This window comes from Aphelocoma coerulescens, assembly GCF_041296385.1.
Source record: "Aphelocoma coerulescens isolate FSJ_1873_10779 chromosome Z unlocalized genomic scaffold, UR_Acoe_1.0 ChrZ, whole genome shotgun sequence".
NCBI classification, from domain to species: domain Eukaryota; kingdom Metazoa; phylum Chordata; class Aves; order Passeriformes; family Corvidae; genus Aphelocoma; species Aphelocoma coerulescens.
In genome coordinates, this window is record NW_027184085.1 from 42,099,977 (window position 1) to 42,125,089 (window position 25,113).

A 25,113-nucleotide genomic window follows, 5' to 3' on the forward strand; every position below is an offset into this window, starting at 1 on the left:
AGATGCACATGCTGCCAGCACACATGACAGGCAGCACGGCTCCAGAGGCCTGTTGCAACCATGGCATGGTTTGTATGTAATTTATCATCAGTGTTCTGACCCAGGAAAGTCATTTAAAAAATCGCCTAAAGCACTGCTTTTCAGCTTCTGCAAATTCAAGTTCTATTCATCCCTCTTCACCACAAAGTTTGATAGAAAAATGCATTTTCATTTTAGAAATAAACTTGTATATTACAGTGTTAATTGTATTTAATGTAAGAGTTACCACAAGGTTTCCATTTTAAAATATACTTAAACAGTATTCCAGTAGTACATTGTTGCTACTAAAGTTTCAAAAACAGTGAAAAGCAATTCATCAGCTGGACACTTGGACGTACAGCTTGTTGAAATGCTAAACCAGCTCTTGACAGTAACAGCTTTTTCTCCAGATGTTAAAAAAATTTTTCATTGTTTTAATGTTTCAACTAACTGAATTCATTGACCAGTTCATTCAGTCTTAGCCAGAAATAGAAAAGAAAAAACTCTTCTCTCAACATATAAATGCAAGTGAGAGACGTACTTCCTTTTAAAATCTAGAAGGGTATTATGACAAAAAATTGTTAATTTCATTTATTAATTACAACTTTTCCTAGTGAACTAGCTAGTTCTAAATTTAGAAACTCTGCTACCTAGCTTACCTTTTTCCTGACAGATACAATTCAGATAACTTCATTTAACAAAAGAATCAATTAAATATTGGTGCACATCAGTATGACAATTATTATACAAGCCTGAAGTCTCTCACTGGGTAACAAAATACATAATTAAACAAAGGTTATTTTATCTGCAAATTGACCTGCTTTTATGACTAACAACTAATGAAAATCCAATTGTCTTTAAAAAAAGAACAAAAACTTAGCAATGCTTTTCAAGATTCTAACAGATGCTTTAAAACAAAGTCCCTAGGTTGCTGTTTTAGGTCATGATTAATAGTGATTATCTGAATCCATTTCAGTTTCAAAAGAGGCTACTGATTACTGTTTGCAAGAGCTCTTTCACTTAAAAGAGCTCAAGGTATCCATTTTACCTGCCATCTGCCACAGAAGGCATAGGAGACGGAGGAATAGTAGAAAAATCTGCTCTTTCTCTATTTACTTCTTCGTTATATGGAAAGGCAACTCTCATTTCCAGCAGGGCCAGGTTGCTGACAGAAACTTATAACCCTGTCAACACAACCAATTTGCCAAACAGTCTTGCAATTTTGCTAGCTGACACAGCTAGCCTTTCTCTTAAAGAAATATGCCTTTGCCATTGGTAAATAAAAAACAGTTTGCCTGAACATGAAGGCAAGGTCATTGTTAACTGCAGTTTCCAGCAGTTACTGCCTGTATGAATATTCCATTTATTAGAGACTAACAAACAGTATCTTGAGCACTATTTGCATGGCTTTTGCAGTACTCCTAGGCAGAATACTTTCCTAAGATAAGCAACTTCCGGAATTAGCTATGGTGCAATTCAAGTAGACTATTACACATGGAAATGAAAGTTACAGAATGAGTATTGCAAAACAGCGTGGTTTCGAGAATTACAGGCAGCATTCCTATCATGAAATAATAAAAATTCATAATTCAAGGGGAGAAAAAGCAGTTTCATAATGTATGTTAGAATCATCACTTCCCAAGGATATTAATGTGAAAAGATCACCTGGCATAAGAGTTGACAATGAATGAAAGGCAAAATACTAATTCCTTGTAATGACCTTGTGTGTATCTATTAAATGAATTTAAGAAATTAATCATTTTAATATGTTATTGTGAAGCATCACAAAAACTATCAAAGCAAAAAGTTAGTAATCACTTGCGATTGTAAACTGAGTTTCTAGGCTACTAGAACTTGTTAACAAGGGTAAAGCTTCTTGGAATATTAGTATTTTGTAGCATAAGAGGCACCTGATCACATTTATCTGCGTGACTTTAATGTACAAATGCCAAAACTGTTGAGCCCATAACAAAAACAGAGATGATGTTTGACAAATAATGCCTGTAGACTTAATTGAGTTGTATGCATTCAAATTTTAGGAACCATAAATTACACAGAGAGACAGGTCAATCTCCACAATGATTCTACATGACAAGGCTCGTTTGGTATGAGTGATAAAAAATATTTAAAGCTTTGCCAAGAAGCCTAGTGGCTCTATACTTTGACATTCCATATTTTTGCCACAGTTCAAATAACAAGATATAAATTTCAGGTAATTGTTGTACTACGACTCATTAGTACATGCTAAATTCTAGATGTGATACTGGTTTATCAGGGTGCAATCATGAGCTGCATAGTGCAATCGAAAAGGAATTTAAGATATACATAAAAGAAACAGAGTAACTAAATTAAATGAGAGAGTACAACACAGAGACAAGAGTAGACCACATATATAGAGAGATTAATGTTGTTAGAAGTAGTTAAAAAGGCTAAGTAATGACCAGCATTAAACCTTAGTAGAGAATTTCACTGAGTTACCATAGTACATCACAGTGTGGAATATGAAGGACACAAAATAGTAAGGTAGTTCACACAATGAATTCAGAAAGGATTACTTCACACATCTATTCTAATGTGAAACATGCTGCTTATTCTGTAAATACACTTCTATTCTGCATATATAAGACATCTTAAGCAAACGCCAATAGTCACATCCTAATGTAACATCAGTGCTTAATTATATTACAGAAAAATAATGTTGTAAGTACAGTAAAGAAATAGAAGGGTCCAATTCAGTTTATGTTATGTCAGCAACAGAGCCACATATAAGACAAAAACACATCCCTACATTTGAGATCCCAAGAGTAGAGAGACTTCTAGCTGAAGAGAAGACAAATGTGAATAAGCAGAACAAAATACATTTTATGTATTAGGTTGTTTGAGGAATGATCTGTTAGCACAGAAGCTGACAAAACCTGTAAAAAAGGATGTTTACAGGCCATTCAAGACACAATACAGGTAGAGTGACCAACAGGTAAACCGAAGAACTTCAATAAGAGAAAATAAACTCAGTAACATTAGAAAGCTAAACTAAACCCATAAACAGCTCAAAGAAAATAGAAAATACAATATACAGCAATATAAAGAAATTGACCTGCTTCCTTCTCTGCAGTAACTGGGAACCTTCAGCTCAACTTCAGGAATACATCCTGTAAACAGACATGTCACATGTAGTTTTAGATTAGGCTGACCAGCAGCATCTTGTAGTCTTGGGATACCTCCTGCTCTCCTGTGAATCTTCATTACTGAAAGATGTCAAATGGAGTAAGCTAAACTCTGCCACAATTCTGCCATGAGTACAGAATGTCACAGGAGGAGTACTTTGCAATTAAGCATACAAAAACACATGTAATGTGTTGGAAGCAATTTCAAAGAATCACAATTGTTCTGAAGCAGGTAATTGTTATTTCATCCTCAAGTGACTTTCCACATGATGTCTACTGCTGGTGACTAACAAGGGATTTCCTTTCTGCTTAGAGACTACGATACGACAAACAAGAGGGCAGCATATGAATACAGGCACCTGGTCTGAAGGACTTGACCACTAAATAGTTTCTCAGATGTGTACCTTAACACCCACACAAGCTGATTCATATTATTGCGGACACCAACATTCCCCAAATAGAAAGCAGAAATTGCCTGGAGTCTAGTGACCTGAATCATAAATGACTATTTAGTCTTCTGACTACTTTATTAAGAAAGTTCTTATAACATTACAGATATGTTACATAAGTGCTGGGTGGAAACTGGATTGCATGTGACACTTTCTTCATAACCCTCAAGCAGCTTTTTTCTATTCCTGCACAACCTCAGTTTCTCATTATTGACAAAAAGTAAGTGGCCTGATCAACTAGGAAAAATCTACTTTGCACAGTTAGCGAGGAAGAAGGAAGTATGAAGAATGAATACATGTAGTAAAACCATAATGGCAACAATTTGAAAGTACATATGAAAGTAGCTTTGTTTTTATGAAACATTACATACAGTAGATTTTACATAACAGGCAAAACCCACTTTCTTTAGATGGTGTCCAATTACTCAAAGGAAGATCTATCACGAATGCTGATCCCTTACTGTGAGTTCCTGAAACAGGCAGAGGAAGAATAATATGGTTATCCAGAATTCCAGACTTTGTGATTTGTGTTCCTGGTCAACTTGCATGGACTTGCCCAAACTGGTTAACTTTAAATATTTAACACCCAGGAAAAAAAATTACTAATTCAGAATATATCAAATTCAAAAAGACCAAACTCCTATGAGTGTCCTCCTTGCTTGCTCACTAAATTTATACCTGTAATATTTTCTGTAAGCAACTGTACCACATACGCATATAAAAGGAAAAAAAAAAACCTATTCCTGAGCTAGACAAAAGATTTTGAGATTTAGACTATTCAAGTGACAATGAAGTGTATGAGAATTGCCTATTTGTAGCTTGCCAGCTGTTACAATCAATCTGAAGAATACCTGCAGTATTCCCTTTCTTTCCCTAGAATACAGGAGTCATCATTAAAGAACTGAAGTCCAGCAGACATAGAATTCAGTTTCTCTTAAAAAGGTCTGCACTACTACTGCAGTAACACTTCATGATTCCTATGAATCAGAAAAGAAAATTCTGTGAAAGCCTCCTCAAGACCTAACAATGCACAAATTCTATCCAGTTCCTTAGATATAATTAACTTCTATTTTTGAAGTACTTTTTTAGGTAATTTAGGACAAATATTTTCAATTCAACTAATTATAGCAGTCAGAATTTGGTATCTACAAACATTCAAATGAAGACCCAGTTTAAAGCCTGCCTTTTTATGCATTTGATATGAAACATTAAAATGAAAGACAGTCACCTTAACTTCCCTCGTTATTCCTGTGTTGTCCTACACCTGGACAATGTTCAAAATGGTTCTTATTGTTCCTTTCTCATCTTAATTCAGTGACCTCTGGCAACCAATCTCCAGAAAAAACAGCTATTCAAATATAAATCAGAAGCTGGTCACTACCTCTAGTACCTACTGAACCAGATTCATAACCCTGACTTGTCTTTAATTATGAATGGAAGAATTATTGTTTCCCAGAATGAAACTGAAAAGAAAGTAGTGAGTATACTCTGCTTGCCTCAAAAACTGTGACCATCCATCTAAGACCAAAGTAGCTACAGAATTCAATTTTAAATGACAACACAACTGAGTTGCCACAGAACAAAGAAATAGATTGTCCAAGCTATTTATTCCACAATTGCATTTTTGATTATTTGACAAATAAGGTTGATTAGTGAACAGCTTACTAGAACAAGCAACTTCAGGGGGCATTTCCAGCAGCTCATTTTTCCTTTTGAATAATGGATTTCATAAAACATAAAGCCAAGAGGATGAATTGTATAAAAATATCCTGCATACTGTCAGTATTACATGGATTACTAGAGGAAAGTATGCTATAAATTGAGGAATAGATTAACAGTTCCACAATTTGTTATCTAACTCTGGCAGATTAAGGAAGTGCGGCAAGTATCTGCCTACATATGTCTGCAGCACATGAGAAACCCTTAAATCACAGAATGGTTGAGGCTGAAAGAGACTTCTGGAGCTCACCTTGTCCAGCCTGTCTGCTCAACCAGCATCACCTTGAACAGGTTGCTCAAGCTCATGTCCAGATAGCTTTTGAAGATCTCTAAGGAGGGAGACTCCACAACATGACTGGGTAAACTGTATCAATGCTCAGTCCCCTTCACAGTAAATAAGGACTTCCTAATGCTCAGGGAGAATCTCTTCTGTTCCCGTTTGTGCCCATTGCCTCTGGTCCTGAGACTAGACACCACCAGAGAGAGCCTAGCTTCATCTTCTAGCACCCTCCCCTTTAGATACTTATATGTGTTGCTGAGATCACCTCCCAAGCCTTCTCTTCTCTAAGCTGAACAGCCCTAGCTTGCTCAACCTTTCTCACAGAAGAGACGCTCTGGAGCATTCATCACCTTCAGGGCCTTTCACTGAACTTTCCAGTAGCTCTGTGTCTCTCACTGGAAAGCCTAGAACTGGCCATAGTACTCCAGCAGTGGCCTCAGATGTGCTGATGAGAGGCAAAGGATCACCTCCCTCAACTCCTGGCAATACTCATCCTAACACAACCCAGGATACCACTGTCCTTCCTTGCCACAAGGGCACAGTGCTGTCTTACATTCAACTTGGTGTCCCACTCAGACCTGCAGGGCTTTTTTGTGCTGCTACTTTTCATATCATTACCCCCATCATATACCCGGTGCATGAGATTGCTTGCATCTTCCTTTGTAGAAATTAAAGAGATTCCTGTTAGTCTATTTCTCCAGCTTGTTGAGTTCCCTCTGAATGGCAGCACAACCCATTGCTTATAATTTTACATCAGTAAACTTGCTGAGGCTACACTCTATCCCACCATCCACACCATTAAAGATGTGAAACATGACTGAACCCAGCACTGCCCCTGGGATACACACTGGCTAGAGGCCTCCAAGCAGACTTCATGCAGCTAATGCACAGTCTGCATCCATTCATTTAGCCAGTTTTCAATCTATTTCACTGCCTTTTCATCCAGTCCATACTCACCAGTTACTCTACAAAAATTTTACAAGAGATACTGTCAAAAGCCTTACAGTCAAGGTAGACAATATCCGCTGCTTTCTTCTCATCTAACAAACTAATCATTTCACTACAGGTTGTAAAACTGGTTAAGCAACATTTCCCTCTTCTGACTCCATGCTGACTACACCTTACGATTTTCTTGTCCCTTGTGTGCTCACTAGTAGTTTCGTTTCCACGATTAGTTGTCCCAGAACCTTTCCAAGGACAAAATTTAATCTAGAGATAAGAAAGGTCCCTCCTCATTTCTTAGTAAATTTATTTACATGTATTAACAATGGGGGCTTCAAATTAATAAAAAGAATGGTCACATGCCCCCAAAATGTTTAAATACCACTAAGTGCATATGTGTAGATAGACCCCATAATTGAAGGTTACCCATTAGGAAAGCAAGAAAGAGGAAAAAAAAGAGTCGTATCTTAATACTGAGAATGTCAAATATAGCATTACAAATTTTAGTCTTATTATTACAAAGAAATGCACTTATTTATCTTTAGTGTATATTTCAATTAACAATAGTTTAAACCTATATAATATTTCAGGTCTATGAGATGATTCCTATACCAGTGTTGAAAGGTTTGAGATCTGTTACTTTACAGAGTTTCTTTAGGAACCCAAAATCTCCCAGTTGTCTGGTTACCAGTTATAAAAGAATTTTCAAAAGGTCACAGACACAAATAGGAACTTTGAATCAGCAGTAATTATTATTTGAAATTACATCCTAGCTTGCATAATAATTGGGAATGGATTTTTACTTTGTTTTTAAAATAATTTTATATCTAAATATTCTTATTTTGTAACTCAGAATAGATTTCTCTTCCACCTCTTCACTACCCAGATTCTTGATGTCTCTTGGTGATGTGGCTCCTGATTACAAAAACTAAGATCTTTTAACATAGAAAAAAAAGAGGGGCATAAAGAGCATAAACTATGCCACTTGAGTGGCAAGTAGAGGCAGCCCGTGTGCAATTCTGGTAATTGGAATATTCTTTATACGAGGAACATTATAATCCCAAAATTACATTTAACATATTAAATAATTTATATCACAGGAAATCAGAAAAATAACTGCAATATAGCACTGTATCTTGATTTCAGTTTTGGGGACCTTTTCCTGAAACAACACTGTGATGGCAATACAACCTTTGTAATGACAGTTTTGTTCAGGCAGTTACCTTGCCATGCAAAATCTGTAATCAAGTCAGTGACTACAACAGTTTGCTTTCATTTTCAGTTGCAAGCTACTACCATCAAAAAAAGATTCTTCTATGGGGAAAAAAGCTAACAGAAACAAAATACTTCAACAAGTATTTTCATCCATTCTGTAACACTCAGAAAACCAACCAGTGTATGCAGCAACATATGAAAGTGGCTGAGAGAGACTGTCAAATCTTCCTACATGAACTTCGGGGTAAAGAAGATCGGTCAAACCATTTCTGCACATGGCAAGTAATTAAATGTTACAAAGCTTTACCTCCCATAAGTGCAAAAATAATGGCAAAATGATTATTCAATTAATTTCTGTATCTCCGTATGTTTCAAAAATATATTCAGCTGCATAAACGACCACACTTTAAAGTCTGGATACGCAATTCTGTGCCATACATTTGCCAGTTACAACTTTGAAAGGCTTTTAGATACACTCTAATTCCTGTGCTTTACATAAGAAGCTTACTAGTCTACAACTGTTGATAGACTTGTTTGAACATTACTGTCTTTGCTTTAATACCTTCAAAGTTCAGGCAGACAATAACAATAAAGAGTTGCATAAAAAATACATATATTTTAGTATTTGTAAAGAAATTTTGCTTTTTAATGAAAATGGTTACTGCACATTGCCTACAGATGATTATTAAGCAAAAGGTATTAATATTTCTTCCATTTATATTGACAATGGCTAAAACACCTCACTCAATCCTATTAATTTCCCAGTTTCCTCCATTAATCACTCCCTCTTATATACAATATAGAAATAATGTATTTTTGAATTGAAAAAAAAACATTCAAACTTTAATGGAGGAATATTATATTCTTTATTTTAAAAATTTCTATTTGCTGCTTTATTATGAACAAGTAGGAGAGACAGTGTGTTTCACATTCTTGATAATAGAAACTGGGAAACTAATGGGAATGAAAGGGGTGGTTTAATCAAACCCTTTAGCTACAGTTTTCTGTATCCAACTTTTCCATGATTTTCTTGTACTATATAAAAATCATTTGGATATTTCAATCATCTCCAGTGACACACTTCAGTTTGATAAACAGATTCTTCAGTTCTTTCATATTTACTAATGTTTCGGCTTGTAGTTTCATTCTGCCCTCAATAAGACAATAATGAAGTAAAACCTAGATGACAGAATCCACTTTCTGTGCAAATGAATGAAAGCTCTGGATAAAAGAAAAATGAAAATTATTTCTTGCATTTTTTACTCTTACTAAGTACATTTAAGAACTTACTACACAAAAACAGCACAGCATGTAATCAAGCAGTGAAGTTACAAAACAAAAAGGAGTTAAATGAATTCAGTTACATTTTTACATTCTACTTCCATGAAAGTTTTTTTTCTTTCTTAAAGAGCACACAAAATAAAACTCAAACTATAATCTCTATATAATGTACACACACAACTATATAGTCTCTAATATAATCTCCAGTTGTTAAGAGAATCAAATTGGATACGGTTTTCTTTTTTTTTATTGTCTACTTGTCTGATTTACAATATGAAGATAACACATACTCTATTATTACTATTGTTGTTTGACACGATACATTCCCCAGTCTAGTGCTAAAAGATTTTTATTTCTAAATTAGCATAATGTACCAAGTAATAGTTTCAAGCCACTTCATTCACAGAACACTACAGAAGAAACACTCCCTAACATTTCACAGTAAGCATAAATTTCTTTTTTTTAATAAGCTAGTTTAGTAATATCATCAAGCCAGTGCCTACCTAAGCAAAAGGTGTATTCAATACAAGACTTGACAATGCTAGTCTGCAGTTAAAGCCTCATACTTGGCCCAAGCAGTGAGCTCAGGATTTCTTTGGCAGAAGAGCAACATCATACTTTCAGTACCATGTCAAGAGTTGCTACTCTTTGAATACAAATTCGTTCAAGGAACAGAGCCAGAAACCAAGACAGGCAAAGCAAACAGCTAACAAACTATTCTTTCTCAGTCAGCGATTGAAACATGCAATTTCAAACCTGAACAGGGTTTGATATTTTCCATTAAGGAAAGGATAGTGTTCCCAGTGCATCAAACATGCACAGTGTGGCTCTCTAGAGAAGGAATGGAAGCCCTTGACAGCAAGTGATACTGGGAGGCCTGTTTTAACACAGTGCAAACTGGCTATGCTGATCTCAATAAACCATTTGAGCAAGCAGCACCCACTTTTTGGTACAGTTACCTTCGTGGAAGGAAACTTAAAGAGCCATGTTCAGAGCATAGTCTCTTGTCCTCACAGAACAACATTTGGAATTACCACCAGAAGGAAAACTAAACTACTGCTGAGGCTATGTTAATTTTTGTCATGGCTGCACAGCAGCACCAGGATCAGACAACACTTAGTCAAAGGCTATCTTAAATTAATTCAATATCAAGAGAAGAAATGAATCTATCATTGGAAAACAACCAAGAGCCCAGCAACCCTATGCTGTACACTTAAACAGGCAACATCATAATACAGTAAGCAGAATGCTGTGCTAAAATCTACCTTTCACAGTGTCAGCAACACAGAAAGACTGAGGCCGGCTGCTAACCATGGCTCTGCTGTAATTTGTAACCTGTAATTTGTCCTTTTTCAAATTTGATAGCTATCTGAAATTTCATTCAGATTCCCAGTAAATGCAACTCATAGCCTGTATCTCTCTTCCCTAAGAGAGAAATCCACAGTTCTTATCAAAGGATTTCCAAACTAGAGTACTCTAGCTTTGATGGCCAGATCTACTTCCAGCAAACACAGATGGATTTACCAAATTTGGTAAATTTTGAGTGTTCACTACTAAACCAGGATTCAAAATGCTAACCACAGCTCCACAGAAGCCTCAGAAATTCAAAGAGTAAAACAAGTCACAGCACCGACCTCATCAATGATAACTCTTGCTTATTTTTAAGCCTTCACAATGGGAAGGTGTGGTAGCAGTTACCAGACCAGCAAACAAGTGAAAACTTTTATAATCCTGATACCATTCTTGGGACCTCTGAAACCAATTTTTGACAGCTTGCATCCAAAACCAAACCATAGCATATAATGTGGCACCAAAAAATGCATGTATGCATGATCTTCAGTAGTCAAACTAGGAACTTTTTTTGAAAAGAGGGTGTTTGTCTGAAGGATGAACAAGTGCACTCTTTTAAGTAAATTAAAAGTTTGGTGGTGACTGAAAGCCAGACAGACAGAAAAAAAGGAAAAAAAAAAATCTGTTAATATAGAACTGTACCTGCTCTGAATAAAATAAAAAGCACACAATAAAAAACACAAACACAAGCAACTGACAAGGTGCTTTCATTGAGGATGATCTCATTCGAAGTGGACTATGTTAAAACTAATCATATCTGATAGAACTACGTATACGAAGTTACTAAATATCACCACTTCTTAAAGTTGTATCACAGCTTATGCATCAAAACTTATCAAATGTTTTTAATAAAGACCTTTAAGATTTTTTATAATTCAACAAGACCAACAGAAAACAAGTAACTTCAGTATTTTAATAAAAAATTCATTCTTAACTTAGTTCAGATCTAGGTTCCATCAGGCCATGCGTAAGGTGTTTTGTCTCCAAATGTGAAATAAAAAACAAGCCTGACCAAACATTAATTTTAAAAAGTAACCAAGAAAGTCAGTCTCCAGTTTTTATTCCCTGTTTATGGGATTTGGGCACTTACACCTACATTCTTTGGAAGAGCTTTGCTAATCAATGGTGTTTCCCACTTAATAGAGGCTGGGGCCAAATGTCAGCTGGAATAATTACATGTATTTGCTGAATTGAAATTCTTTCTACAGCTTCAGGTTTTATTTTTATTAAACATGGTGTTTTTATTGAGGAGTGTGGTTATTGCATTCAGCTCCATACATAGCCTCAGCCTCTTTTGCAACTGAAATCCCAAAATATAACATATATACACTATCACAGCCCTGATCCCACAGTCAGTATAAATAACAACATGGACTTAATGGGAGGCATATTATAAAATACATACTGAAGATCTAACCCACAATGATGGGGTATTTTTCCCCCCCAAAGCCTCAAAAACAAGGCTTCTGGAAATCATTATAATTTGACTTAATTTAGCCAGGCCTGTCTTGTGTGCATGGTTACAAGAGATCTATTAAAGCTTTTCTCTCCTAATTTCTTGAGGGTAAAGACAGACTTACATCAGTAATGAAGTGCTTCAAGGCAGAATATAGTAACAGACAAGTAGTCTTATAATTCTTACTATTAAAAAAAAAAAAAACAACACAGAAAAAAGTACAAAATACCCCAGACACACACACACAAACACAAACCCACCTCCACAATTCTGGTATAATTCTAGCAAAAGCAACCACTGCTAAAAATAGAGACTGTTTTGATTTTCCCCTCCCCAACTTAAAGCTCTAAGTGCTGCCACTAATGGCTCAGTTCAATTTTTTCTGCTCTTTTTTTATGCGTTTATTTTTAAACAAAGTCATATTTACTGCAGTCTTGCTTCTTCACCCAAATTTAGTAAGAAGTTACAAATTATTCCCATATAAACAAGTGCAGTATGCTTTTAATTTCCAGAAAATTCTCTTTTGTAGATATATTCCAAAATGATACCACAGTTTTCTACAAAACCACCAACGTAAGGATTTTAAATGTAATGAAGATAGAAACTACAGAAAGCCAAAGGACGTCAATTCTAAAAAGCTAAGTTTATCTGGCTGTTCAAGACATAATTAACCTTTACTGTATTTCATCTATAAAGGTAACGTAATGGTCTTCTTTCTGAAAATATAGCTAAAAAGACATAACTCCTTACTAGGTCACACATCTGAATACAAATGTAATTATCAAAACATGACCTAGTTCTGAAAAGCAAAAAGTAGAATATATTTTAAATGAGATTATAGTATTAAACTCAGATAGAAAAAAGAACAAAATAGGAGATTGGAAATATTGTTCCCTAGCTACATAACATTCTGCAGTGGTAAATATTAATTTGAAAACTGTTTCCCCTCTTTAACTATCTCACAGCATTCTAGTTGTTACCTGGCGAGAAAAATACCATTATTATTTTCAATATACAGCTTAATTGCAGTGACCAAATGCAAATACAATGTCCCTATAGTTCTACATAAATTACACTTTGTAATGACAGATCACTTCTTCAGAAGAATTAAAAAAAAAGGAACTAAGAACATCTGACTTGCCATAAAATTAATACTCATTTCTATTCAAAAGGGCATCACACAACAGGACTTCTCATGCACCCATCTAATCTAACCTCATATATATTTTTTTTCAGTACTGTCTACCATTATCTGATGTAGGGAATGACATAACAAGAGCCCCACCTGGGGTAACACATCCAGCTCTGGAGTCCTTATCACAGGACAGACACTGACCTGCTGGTGTTAGTGAACTCTGGAGTGATTCCAGAGGAGGGACACCAAGTTCATCAGAGGGATAGAACACCTCTCCTGTGAGGAAAGGCTGACAGAATTGGGATTGTTCAGCCTAAAAAACAGAAAGCTTTGAAGTGACATAATTGCAGCCTTCCAGTACCTGAAGGGAGCCTAGAAGAAAGATGGAGAGGGACTTTTTACAAGACCATGTAGCACAGGACAAGATGAATGGATTCAAACAGGAAGAAAGTAGATTTTAGGAAGATATTCTTTACTGTGAGGGTGGTGAGGCACTGGAACAGGCTGCCCAGAGAAGCTGTGGACACCCGTTCCATAGAAGTGTTCAAGGCCAGGCTGGATGGAGCTCTGAGAATGGTCTAGTGAACCTGATTGTTGTAAGGGGGATGGAACAAGATGATCCTTAAGGTCCCTTCCAACCCAAACCATTCTGTGGTTCTATGATTTTCAAACTGACCTGCAAAGACCCAAAAAAATGTTTAATCCGTCCTATAACTACATCTACTGTGGAAGAAGGGAGGGAGGGAAGGATGGAAATGGAGAGGGAGAGGGAGGGAGGGAAAGAAGGAGGGAGGGAGGAAAAGGGAACAAGGGAGGGAGGCAAAGGGAGAGAGGGAGGGAAAGGGAGGGAGAAGGGGGAGGAGGAGGCAAAGAGGAGCAAGCACAGAAACACTTGGTCAACCTAAGCAAAAAGTTTTAAGTATCAGGCAAAGGCTATCTCTTCAAATTCCTTCTCTTTTCCAACCAATGTCACGCATATCAAATTGCTAGTACATTCCCACACAAACTTTTGTATCTCAGTACTTCAGTGACCTTGATTCTCAGATATTAATTCCACTTGCTCACAATTCCATGCTTCTTTCTCGAGTGACTAGAGATCAAGGAATGAAAGCACTCACGCTGGTTTCCTAAACTTCAAGTAATTCACTGTAAGCCTTTTAGATAACACTGAAAATTTGCTTACATACTCAGTAGTTAAATACTCTCACAGGAATCTTAATGAAGATGACAACAATTAAACATTTTTCTCAAAGTATTTTCAACCCTAAGGCAAAACAAAGCATCAAATAACTGTGAATATTTTCCAGTCATTCAGTGAAGAATGCCAAATCCAAATATTCCTTCAGAATTTACAAATTTTCTCACTTAAAAATTTGAAAATAATCAATTTAAAATAAAAAAACCTATTTACTAATCATAGGAAAATCTTGAAATCAGTTGCCCATATTTAAACACTAATACCAGCTTAAAGTATTTCCAGTAACTTCAAGCCAAGGAAGGCTGAAAAATTATAACTTAATGCTCAGAAAGCCTCCCAAAATTCTTACAAAGTAAATTAATGGAGCAACTTGTTGCCACTTGCTTGGCATTCCAATAAAAGGAGAAATACCAGCATGACATAGAGTATCAGATGCAGGAAATTAATGATCCATTCACTTCTAGGTATTTTTCAGATTTCACTTATTTAAACACACTTATTGAGTGTCTACTTCACTTCAAAGACATGACATTCATTTCAGGACATAAGTATCTCCATGAATTACCTAATCAAAGTTTCATACTTCAGCGGTTTGTCATTTACCTAAAAAAAAAACCTGGTATCCATTCATAACATTCTGCCAAACCAAAATCTGACATAGTGTTCTTAAGGAAATACATCTAAATAAATTTTCTGAGTAATTATTTATTCCTCAGAGTTGTATGCCAAAATTTCAACTGACAGAATATGTTTCATATAGAAGTTAAATGTAGAAAATTAATTCCTTCAAACTTGGAACACTACACTATCACATTGGCAGCAACCTGTTGAAAAGTAGTTATATTTAAACTGATCAGCAGAGATGTAGAAATATAATTATTTGATGGTGAATTCGTAAAGTAAAACTTAGAGAAATTACTATCCTTAAAAACTGGTACAAGTTGATTAAAATCCAAAACTATTAACAGGTTTTACTACCCCAAAACATATTAAACAAAGTTTTAAAAGACCTTAGTAGCTAAATTTCTATCAGTATCTGATGTTTAACATGTTTCTAGAATGTATTAGACTGTAATAATTATACCAATCACAAGAATGCAAGAGGAAAAATGGAATTCTAAAGCTCCTTTATGTCACGGAACAATCCATCCTTTATGTAAACAGCAGGGAAAATCACCTCTATTACAATAGATATTTAACTTTTCTAGCATTCTGAAAAAAAAGTCCAACTCAACTTGGAACACTTTAAAAGAATAAATGCACCATGATTCATATTTATCAATATACTCAATAGTCCTTATGTGTTCCTTCCAATTAAAGATCTGTGATGTGATACTACATAGTTAGGGATTCTCTACCACCTGTCAAGAATTAACTATGCATGCTTACGTCATTCCTCTGATCTAACATTCTCAGGTTAAAGTTATAATAACATTTTTCAAGGGAGATGTTACTTACCCAATTCATTAATAGTTGCTCTTGCTCTGGAGACAAAAGAACTAACTTCACTTGAGTGCATTTTTGCCCTTTCTTTAAGGTCAGCACCTGTAAGTGACATTTCATATATACATTAGCAAGCTGTAATGTATTGTAAATACATTTTCAAAAGTTAAATATTTCTACACTCAGAAAAATTTTAAATCTACTTCTAGACAAGGAGTTTAAATTGGTTACATAAATTCTCCACAGATTTCAAGGAAAACATGAACTATTTATCAAGGAAAGACAAAACCGAAAAGCCCAAAACAAACAAACAAAAAAAGAAATTATCCATAATGAGATTTTCACTATGTATATTCTTCCCAGTGACATTTTGTTTTATTAAAATAGTTTATGAACAGTAGCATTTATGCTTATAGGTCATCTGTAGTACTCTTTTATTTTCCCAACTGTGTCACAAAGTCTGATAAATATGTGTTTTTCATACTGTACTCTTGTTATTCTCTTACTGGTAGATCATACAGTACATATGTTGCATGGTTTTACAATAACAGACTATATATATCTAAATAAAAATGCTGCAGTGGACCAATTTTTCAGCTCACTTTTCACCCATTCATTTAAATTTATTTTGGAATAAGTTACATACCATCATTTTTTTGTTCATCAAAAAAAAGCCTCAATCTGAAAATTTTTACCTATTTCTTCATGAGTATAAAAAAATTATTTTGTTTAATAAGCATACTATAGCTAGGCATGGATACAAATGTGTTTTTAAAAACTCATAGGAAAAACTGACATTTTCTCTCATGAGTATGTAAAAAAAAAGAGAAACTAACATCATCATCATCATCATAATAGCTAAATATAGAAGCCTATCTTTCTTATAGAGGAACAATACATAGAACAGGCAAAACTTGCATAGACACATTTGTTCTCCAAAGAAGTGAAACAGTCACAAGGCAACAACTTAGCATGTATTTTTTCCATTTGGTAAAAACTAACCTGTTGAGCTAGTCTCTTTGCATGACCAAAAACGCTAAACAAGACAATTTTTAAAAATGGGAAAAAAAAGGTTTATATTTCTCTACCCTGAGAATACTATCCATTCAGGAAAATGCACTGAACTCAGATTAAGTTAAGACTGTAGCTCAGAATTTTAAATTATGCAGTCATAGGCTTCGTTTCACCTTCTAACTTTCTGGACTTAACTCACAGTAGGCATCCTGACTCCCTTCATCAAACATAGTTTTAGACATACTTTTGTTGACAGCATTAGTTGTAATGCTAAACAACTCTAGGCTAGCTCTGTGAAAATCAGGATCTTAATCTGACATTTTCTGATGGTCATCCAGTTGTTGCTTTAAAGTACCATGCCAAATAATGCAGCTCTACATCTTTCCTTCTACTTCTGTCATAGCAAAGCTCCTCATTATGTTCTCCTTCTATGTATGTCAATATAAAAACAATGAAGCATCGGTCCTGGCTGTATTTGCATATTGCCTGCTAAGTAATGTTAAGCTTAATTTACACTATGAGGCACTTTGCCAAAAACTTCCAAACAACCTTCTATAATGTGCCCCAGCTAAGACAGTAGGATAGGCCAGTTGACCAGACAGTATAAAACAGGAATTACTACAGTCAAGCCTGCATTGCAGCAAAATTGCAACTGCTACCTTAGTAATTCACAACCAGTGCATGAAGAAATCTTGCCAGGAACCCGAAAAACAAACAAAATTTGCATCCATGAATCTGGATAGAACTCTAAATCATATAAAACTGCGAGCAATTTTCACAAATCCATTTATGTATACAGTTCTGGAGCTAAAAGGAGCTTTTGAAATGTCACGTTTAAGAAGTTAAATGGTAAAATTGCTTTAGAAGTCACATCAGCAAGCAGGTGGATGAAAAAATATAATTTACTTGTTATCAGTTAAAGTCTGGATCTAGCTTCTTCAACTCTGTTCAAATCACTGCCTATGTAAGAAACTGTATGCTTTATGAACAAAAACCTCTTTGGCTATGCAAACTGACTCAAAACTTCCACACACTGAAATCACTGGGCATTCCCTTGAAAAGCATTATAAAGAAAACAACTAGCATTACTGGTAAGAAAATCTTCTGTCAGTATAAGATTAAAGCAATTTTTAGGGTTTGATTTATTCAGACTAGAATACATGAATAGAAAAAGGGACTCAACCAAAAGAAACCCCAACCCTTCTAAAATAAAAATTACACTGCAGACTTCTTCCTTCAGTTAGAATATACATTTCCTTGAAGACATTTACATAAATCTATTAAATATTTAGCAAAAACCTTGTTTAGGAATGGATTAAAATATAGCTGATAATTTAAAATTAACGATATTGAATACTGTAAAGAAATTTCAAATACATAGCTGATCTTAGTGCCTTAACCAACTTTTGTGAACTAACATTTCCTTTTTTTAAGTGTTTCTCCCTCATAAATGTCAAGGAAACTGAAAGAGCCCTTTTGGTAGCCCTTTTTCTATTTTAGTTTTCCAAAGAATAATAATAGTAACTGAAGTTCCCTTCCTCAGAGGAAAGAATTTTAGACAGAAGCCATTCACTGCACTCCAGAAGAACATATGCCTTGGCATCCTCTGGGTCACAGAGATGGAACTGCCACCAACTTAATACTTTTGTTCCTGTTACAAGATTCGACTACTCGTCAAAAAATTATTGAAGAATTCTGACCCATATAGCAAAGAACTGTTCATATATTTCTTCAAAATCTGTTCTCAAGTCAGAAGGAGAAAAGGTTACCTTTCTGAAGCTAGCCATGAAGGAGACTGCAGGTTCAATCAGAGAGTTCTGCTCTCTCAGCTTCTGAAATCAAAGACCCCTCCTCTCACCCGAGGTTTTCTACTTCAAAGTACCTGAAAATAGTATTTGCTTAACTGCTGAGAGCAACAAAGTAGCTAAGGTTTCAAACCACAAAATGTCTGACACAACAAAACTCTGCAATTTTTCTATGGGCCACAGCTGAAATCTGTGGACAGTTTGACCTATCTGCTCGCCCATATCCACTCCCAGCAGACTCCAGAGGCTCTACTGTGGGTCCATTCTTCCCCACCACACTGAACACAGAACTCTCTAAGACCTCCTACCCAAGAAGGAAAAGGGCAAACCCAAGCTACCAGGGGGCTGAGGCAAACGAACTGCTGAAGTTTTGATGGTACACTGTAATTATATCCCCACATCCATCTGGTTTGTACTGGAACATGAATCATTGTTTTCTCCATATTAAGCTTCCTGATGTCAGTGCTTTGTCCCACTAACTGCTTTTCATCCACTCAGAACACTAACAGAAGCTGTGATTTTAGAAGTTATGCTCTCCAGTTCTCATCTCACCGCTCCCAACATTTTACGAACGACCTTTTGAAGATTGTAAAATGCCATTTTCAAATTACTAGCTGCTACTGCAGGACAAAAGAGAAGTCCCACAGTGAAAGACTACATTGACAGTACATCAACCACTTCCTCCTACAGCTGTATTAGGATTCAGTCAGGTACTCTCCATTTGTGAGTAAACTCTTCTTGAATTAACTTAATTCACAGAAGTATCACTTCAAAATTTACACAGCAAACTGGTTGGAGAGAACTTTACTGGATGACTTTCAATGAACACATATGTTTGAAAAATACCAGTATAAACAGCAGGCTTTCAGAGGTCAGCTGTGATCTGGTCTTTCCAGATCAATTCTGGAAACTGATGTAAGGAACATGCATGCCGTTTTAAATACTACCTACACTTGTATTGATGTTTGTCAATCCAAAAGAAAATCTCTGTTTGATTTTGATCCATCGCTTTCTAATTTCCCTCCTCCAACATTGGAAGAAAATAGGAAGGTTAGTTTGTTTGCCTTTCTTACCTTACTTCCCCTAAATATGAAAACCCTGTTGTAATAATTCTCTTTTGCATGGTTTCAAAGATTTGGCTATTCAATGGTTGGCTGTAGTACACTGTCAGTTGAGAGAATTATTGCAGCATGTGCCTGACTTCCACTTCACAATGATGCCAGAGAAAATGTTTATTTGAGAAAGCCAAGGGCAGTCCAGCAAGATAGGGGTATTGCTGTTATTCACCAGAATTTTTCCACCTACACATATGTATGACAAGGACGGCTTTTAACTCAGAGGACACAGCAAAGGAAACCAGCCTTTACAGTGATTACTCTGACCCCATGCCTCCTGCCTTATTTGGATATTTTCACAAACTTGCTAATCAGAATTCATGTCCTGTTGAAAAGCTATATGTTGTGTTTGTAAAATACGTTCCAACTATAAGCCTCACTTTCCAAATAATATAAATGCCTAGAAATCTTCTTGTATAGACTATTCTATGTGACCAAAACACATCACAAAATCTTTAAACTAAAAAAGCGTAAAACGTAATGGTTTATATATGACATTTAAAAAATTAACTTCATTCAATAAATAGTTCGTATTAAAAAGCAGGTATTTTAGAATGCTGGCACACCAAAATTAAACAGTGAAGTTATTCTACCAAGAGTCAAAAGGTCCTCGATGTGTCTTTTGTCTGAGAAGTGGAAAGGAAGTGACACATGCACAGGCATTTGAGGTAGAATAAAGTATTAAATTCTTAGTGCAGCAGTGTTATTGTGAGCTTGCCCTTTGATCTTACCAAACACAGATCGACCAATTCTATCAACACACCAAAATTTCAATAAGGAGGTGATACTGGGGAGTATCAGAAGATACTCTCTTGCATACTATATCCAATTCTTCTGCATCTTGTCAGTAAGAACTAAGAACATTGGAAACAGCAAAAAAACAAATGCACCACCTATCCAATCAAACAGGTTAAGGAATTTATGAAGGAAACAAAATGCTTTCAGCTAGAACTACAAAATACGTACTACCTCATCAACTAAAATGCTAAGAGTTCCTATGAACCCACATCTTATTCCCACACAATGCATTTAAGCAGACTATGAATTAATATCCACCTTTCTCCACACATACTGAATGAAATAAAATAGAGAGCAAAGGGCCAACTTTTACATACATTATAGATTAACTTATAACCACTAAAAAAAAACATCCATTAAGGTACATGGAAATATCTTTATTTAAAACCAAATGTGTCCAACTTCTGTAGAAGCCATTGCAAGAAATCCATTAGCAAAACACCAATAAACTTCTAGGAAGTTAGGAATACCCCAAAAGGAAGCTGTACATACATTTATGAGGACAACACTATAGTCAACTTACATTCAAAATGCGAAAGATTTATCAATATTTCTTTTTGTCCAAATTTCAAAAATTTCCTTAATAAAGCTTTTACAGCCTGAAATCTATTCAGGACAACTTAGCTCCAAATTTTGAAACTAAAATACCTCATTAAATAAATATATTTATTTAAAGATAGTGTCAAGTCTAACACAAGTAGAACTTTGTTAACACAGTAATAAGTTATGAGTATTATTCTGTTGATATATACTTCTGATTTATATCCTTAAAATCCTTTTAAAAATCCATGAAAGCATAATTTAAATTTGATCATAATAATGTTACCATGTAGATTAATGACTTTTACTTTGCTTTCAACTAACATTTTTCTGCATGTAAAGATACATGCTTGACAAATCACAGCACAAAACAATGCCAGTCACTACTGAAATCTCTTGCCCATGTAAAACACTTTATGCTTTGCAGACAATATATGCATGCATACCAATAATAATTCCATTGCACCTCCAGCTCAGCCAGACCCAGGATACTCAGATCATCAATCTGTAACCATTAGAGCTGTTACTGACTGTAATCTTGAACACAAATGAGTTCAGTCTGCTCAATCAAGAACAGGCAGAATGTGTCACAACTATTGACACTCTGGACCACATTCCACGAAGTACCAAAAAGAACCACACCCATTTGATAGAATAATAGACAAGTCTAGCCTGGATATTCTGTTTTATCTTCCCATATAAAATCTCTATAGGGATGACCTAGTCCAAACTTCTATCAAATGCACTGATGCCATGAAGATTTTTTGCCTTTTCTTTTATAATCCTGTTATACCTTTTACAACTTCGTTATTCCTAGTGCTTTTTGCCTACATTCTTGGACTTGTTTGTCAAGCTAAGAGACTAAACATTTTAGAAGCTTCGTAGCCAGAGATCAGTGTGCCCCAGACCCCAAGGTCTTCTCCAGAACACATTCTGTAAACCAAGATAGAACGATCCAGGGGAAGGTTCCTTGGGGAGGGGGGGCTCACTTGAGCCTCTCATTGGGGAATCTTTGATAGATATGCTAATTAGTAAAACCTATAATGTTATACCCAGTGCTGGGGGAGACAGATACTCGGCGGGGTGCATCTCGATGCACCTGGACGTGTACACCTAAGGATCCTTAAAAATAAATACCAAGGTAAAATCCCTTTTCCCCTTCTAACCGTGTATGACTCTTGATTTTAAGACCAGGAAAAGGCATCACACAGCCCTAGATTAGGTTGTCCAGGGTCCTTCCAAGTCTTTAATACTGTTGGCAAGGGAGATTCCACCATTTCTCTGGGAAAGTTATTTCATTATATGACTAATTCTTAATTAATCTTCTCACACTTCAATTTTTCTTTTTATTTGGACAGTATTGCCCTAGAGCAACCTGTGCCTACTGCTTCTTCTGTCACTGTATAAACTGTAAATAGAGTACTTTTCTCTGAATCTACCTGGCACAGGAAGACCAGTATTCTCTCCCCTCTCACCAACCTCCAACTCTCTAATCACCTTATGCTAGCCTATGAAGTGCTGAGTAGAATGAGCATATGCCTTGATCGGCTGATGATTCTCTTCCTGGTGCAGTTCATGACACTGTCTGTCTTCTTTATGCCCTATTACACCACTAGCCCATGTTAAGTTTGCTGTCCCCCAGAACCCACAAGTACTCTGCAGCAGACCTGCAGCCAGTGTGCTCCCAGCTTGTTCTGTCACTTAAGTTTATTCCATTCCAGATGCAGTTCCTATTTATCTTTGTTAAAATTCATGCAATTCTTGTTGGTCCAATTTTTCAGCCTCTCAAGGTTTCTCTAAATGAATGGTGGCTCCTCCTTCCCAGACATCTCCCTCTCCTTCCACTTTGAAGTCATCTGCAAACTCAGGGATGGTTCAGTCCTATCATTAGAATATTTACAAAGATATTGAATAGCACTACCAGACCCAGCAGACCAACTTCCAAGGAATGCCATTCCAAGGACCATTAACAGTTTGACTTTGAGCCACTAACATCACATTGCCCTTTGATCTTTAGAGATTAGACACTTTTCACAGTCTGTATGTCCAAATTGTATCTTACCAACTTGTCTACAGGAATACTGGGGTGATCATGTCAAGTGCCTTGTTAAAATCAAGGTACAGAGCATCCGTAACACTTCTTTCATCCATTGAACAAGTGGTTTTGTCACAGAAAGCATCATATTGGTCAAGCACAATTTACACTTGGTAAATCTGAGCTCGGTTTTCCTAGCCATTTTCTTTCTTGTCTTTCACATGCTGGGAAAAAACTTCAACAAACACTTGTTCCATGACTTCCCCCAGAAATGTAGTGAGACTGATGGCTCTGCAGTTTCCTCAATTTTCATTTTTGTAAATAGGTATAATATTTGCCCTTTTCCAGTCACTTAGGCCTTCAATGACCTTTCAAATAAGACAGATGGTGGACCAATTCAGATGCATCCCACCAAATCCTGTTCACGTGTATGTGTCCAACTGCTACAGCTGGACCTTGATTCAGTCCTACTCTATCACTGCTTTGCTGTTAACTTCGTTGTTGCTTCTTGGCATAGAGACTTGGGAGCTGACCTTTCCCATGCAGACCAAGGCAAAGAGAAAATGGAATACTTCTACTTTTACTGTGCTGTCCATAACTAAGCTGTCAGACCTGAGCAGCGGCAGACCTACATTTTCCTTGACCTTATGTTTGGTACTAACATACCTACAGGAGTTTTTCTTGTTACTCTTGACACCTTTTGCCAGTTCAAACTCCAGCTGAGCTTCTTCCATCCTAAGCACATCTCTGCATAACTAAGTGCTTTGGAAGTCTGTCCCATTTTCCGAGGTTGAATAAACAAAAATATAAAAAGGATATTCAAAAGATTAAAAAACAGGAAGAATTTTTTTTCCAGAATAAAAATGAATATTCAAATCTAATGTTTAAAAGGTACAGAATACACAAAATAAATTTAGAATGTACTGAATATGCTATACTGTATTCCCAAATATTTTCAAAATTTTAGATTCAAACTGACTCTAGCAATACTTATGAATCAGTTCATATTCAGAACATTAAGAAATGAAACATTGTCTCTTCAAGGATCATGTATTTTTGCTAGTGAGATACAAGAGATCTGAAAGTTAAGGATAAAGAGGGAAAAAATAGTACCAAAATAGCTACTAAACAAAGAACTGCTAGCAACTTGCTTCTGAGGATCAGCTTCTTTTATGAGTACTACTGAAAAGGAAGATCTTACAAGGCAGTACAACTTCCTCTACATTTTCTGTGCTCTGAGGTTTTAAATCACACATGCATGTAACAGGTAAAATTTATGTCAAAAGACCATGTCGTCAAAGAATAACCTGTAAAAGAATAATGTACTGTTGGTAAAACATGGCTTTGCAGACCTCCTCCCCCCCTTTTTCTTTTTTTTTTTCAGTTTTCTAATTCCTTAAGCATAGATTTAAAAAATTAAGATTCACATTAACTTTGCTCATGCTGCAGAATACCTGGAAACTTTTCAACGAGGAAAGATTCCCACAACATTTATTCTAAGTTTATTCAAACTTTCTCATGTTCTCATACATATTTTTCCTTTTTCATACATACATATTTTTCCTTCCTAATTATTTCTTAATTTGATGGTAAACAGACACGATCACCACTTCTACGTGGCAAACAGGACTTGGATCGCTACATTTTTGTGCATTTCTGTTGTGGTGTAACCCAAGCTGGCAACTAAGTATACCACACAGCCACTTGCTCACTGCACCTCACTTGCCAGTGGGATGGGAATGAGACTCAGAAAGAGAGCTGAGATAATGACAATTTAATAACCAGAGTAAAATAAGAATAATCATCTTCATAGAAACAACAACAGCAACAGATGTAACAAAAAAAGAGAGAGAGAAATGAAGGCCAAGGAGAAAAGCCACATGATGTGCAATGGCTCACCACTCACCCAGCCTACCCCCCAACAGCAATCAGCAGCTCCCAGCAACTGCCCCCAGTTTATAAACCGGGCATAATATTCCATGGTATGAAACACCCCCTTGGCCAGTTTGGGCCAGCTGTCCTGGCTGTGCTCCCTCTCAGCTTCTTGTGCACCTGCAAAGCCTTTGGATTATGGTAAGCACTACTTAGCAACAACCAAAACATCAGTGTGTTATCAACATTATTCTCATACTGAATCCAAACAGCACTGTACCAGC

At 36.0% G+C, this 25,113-nt stretch overlaps 1 protein-coding gene across 2 annotated transcripts in view; it reads right to left on the reverse strand.

Moving 5' to 3' along the window:
- The window catches only part of AUH (AU RNA binding methylglutaconyl-CoA hydratase), a 118,745-nt gene that overhangs the window by 64,013 nt on the left and 29,619 nt on the right, over nt 1–25,113 (reverse strand). For both annotated transcript variants that reach the window (XM_069001742.1, XM_069001741.1), the window contains exon 4: nt 15,666–15,752. In XM_069001742.1, coding sequence (XP_068857843.1) covers nt 15,666–15,752 — 87 coding nt within the window. The remainder of the gene's footprint in view (nt 1–15,665; nt 15,753–25,113) is intronic.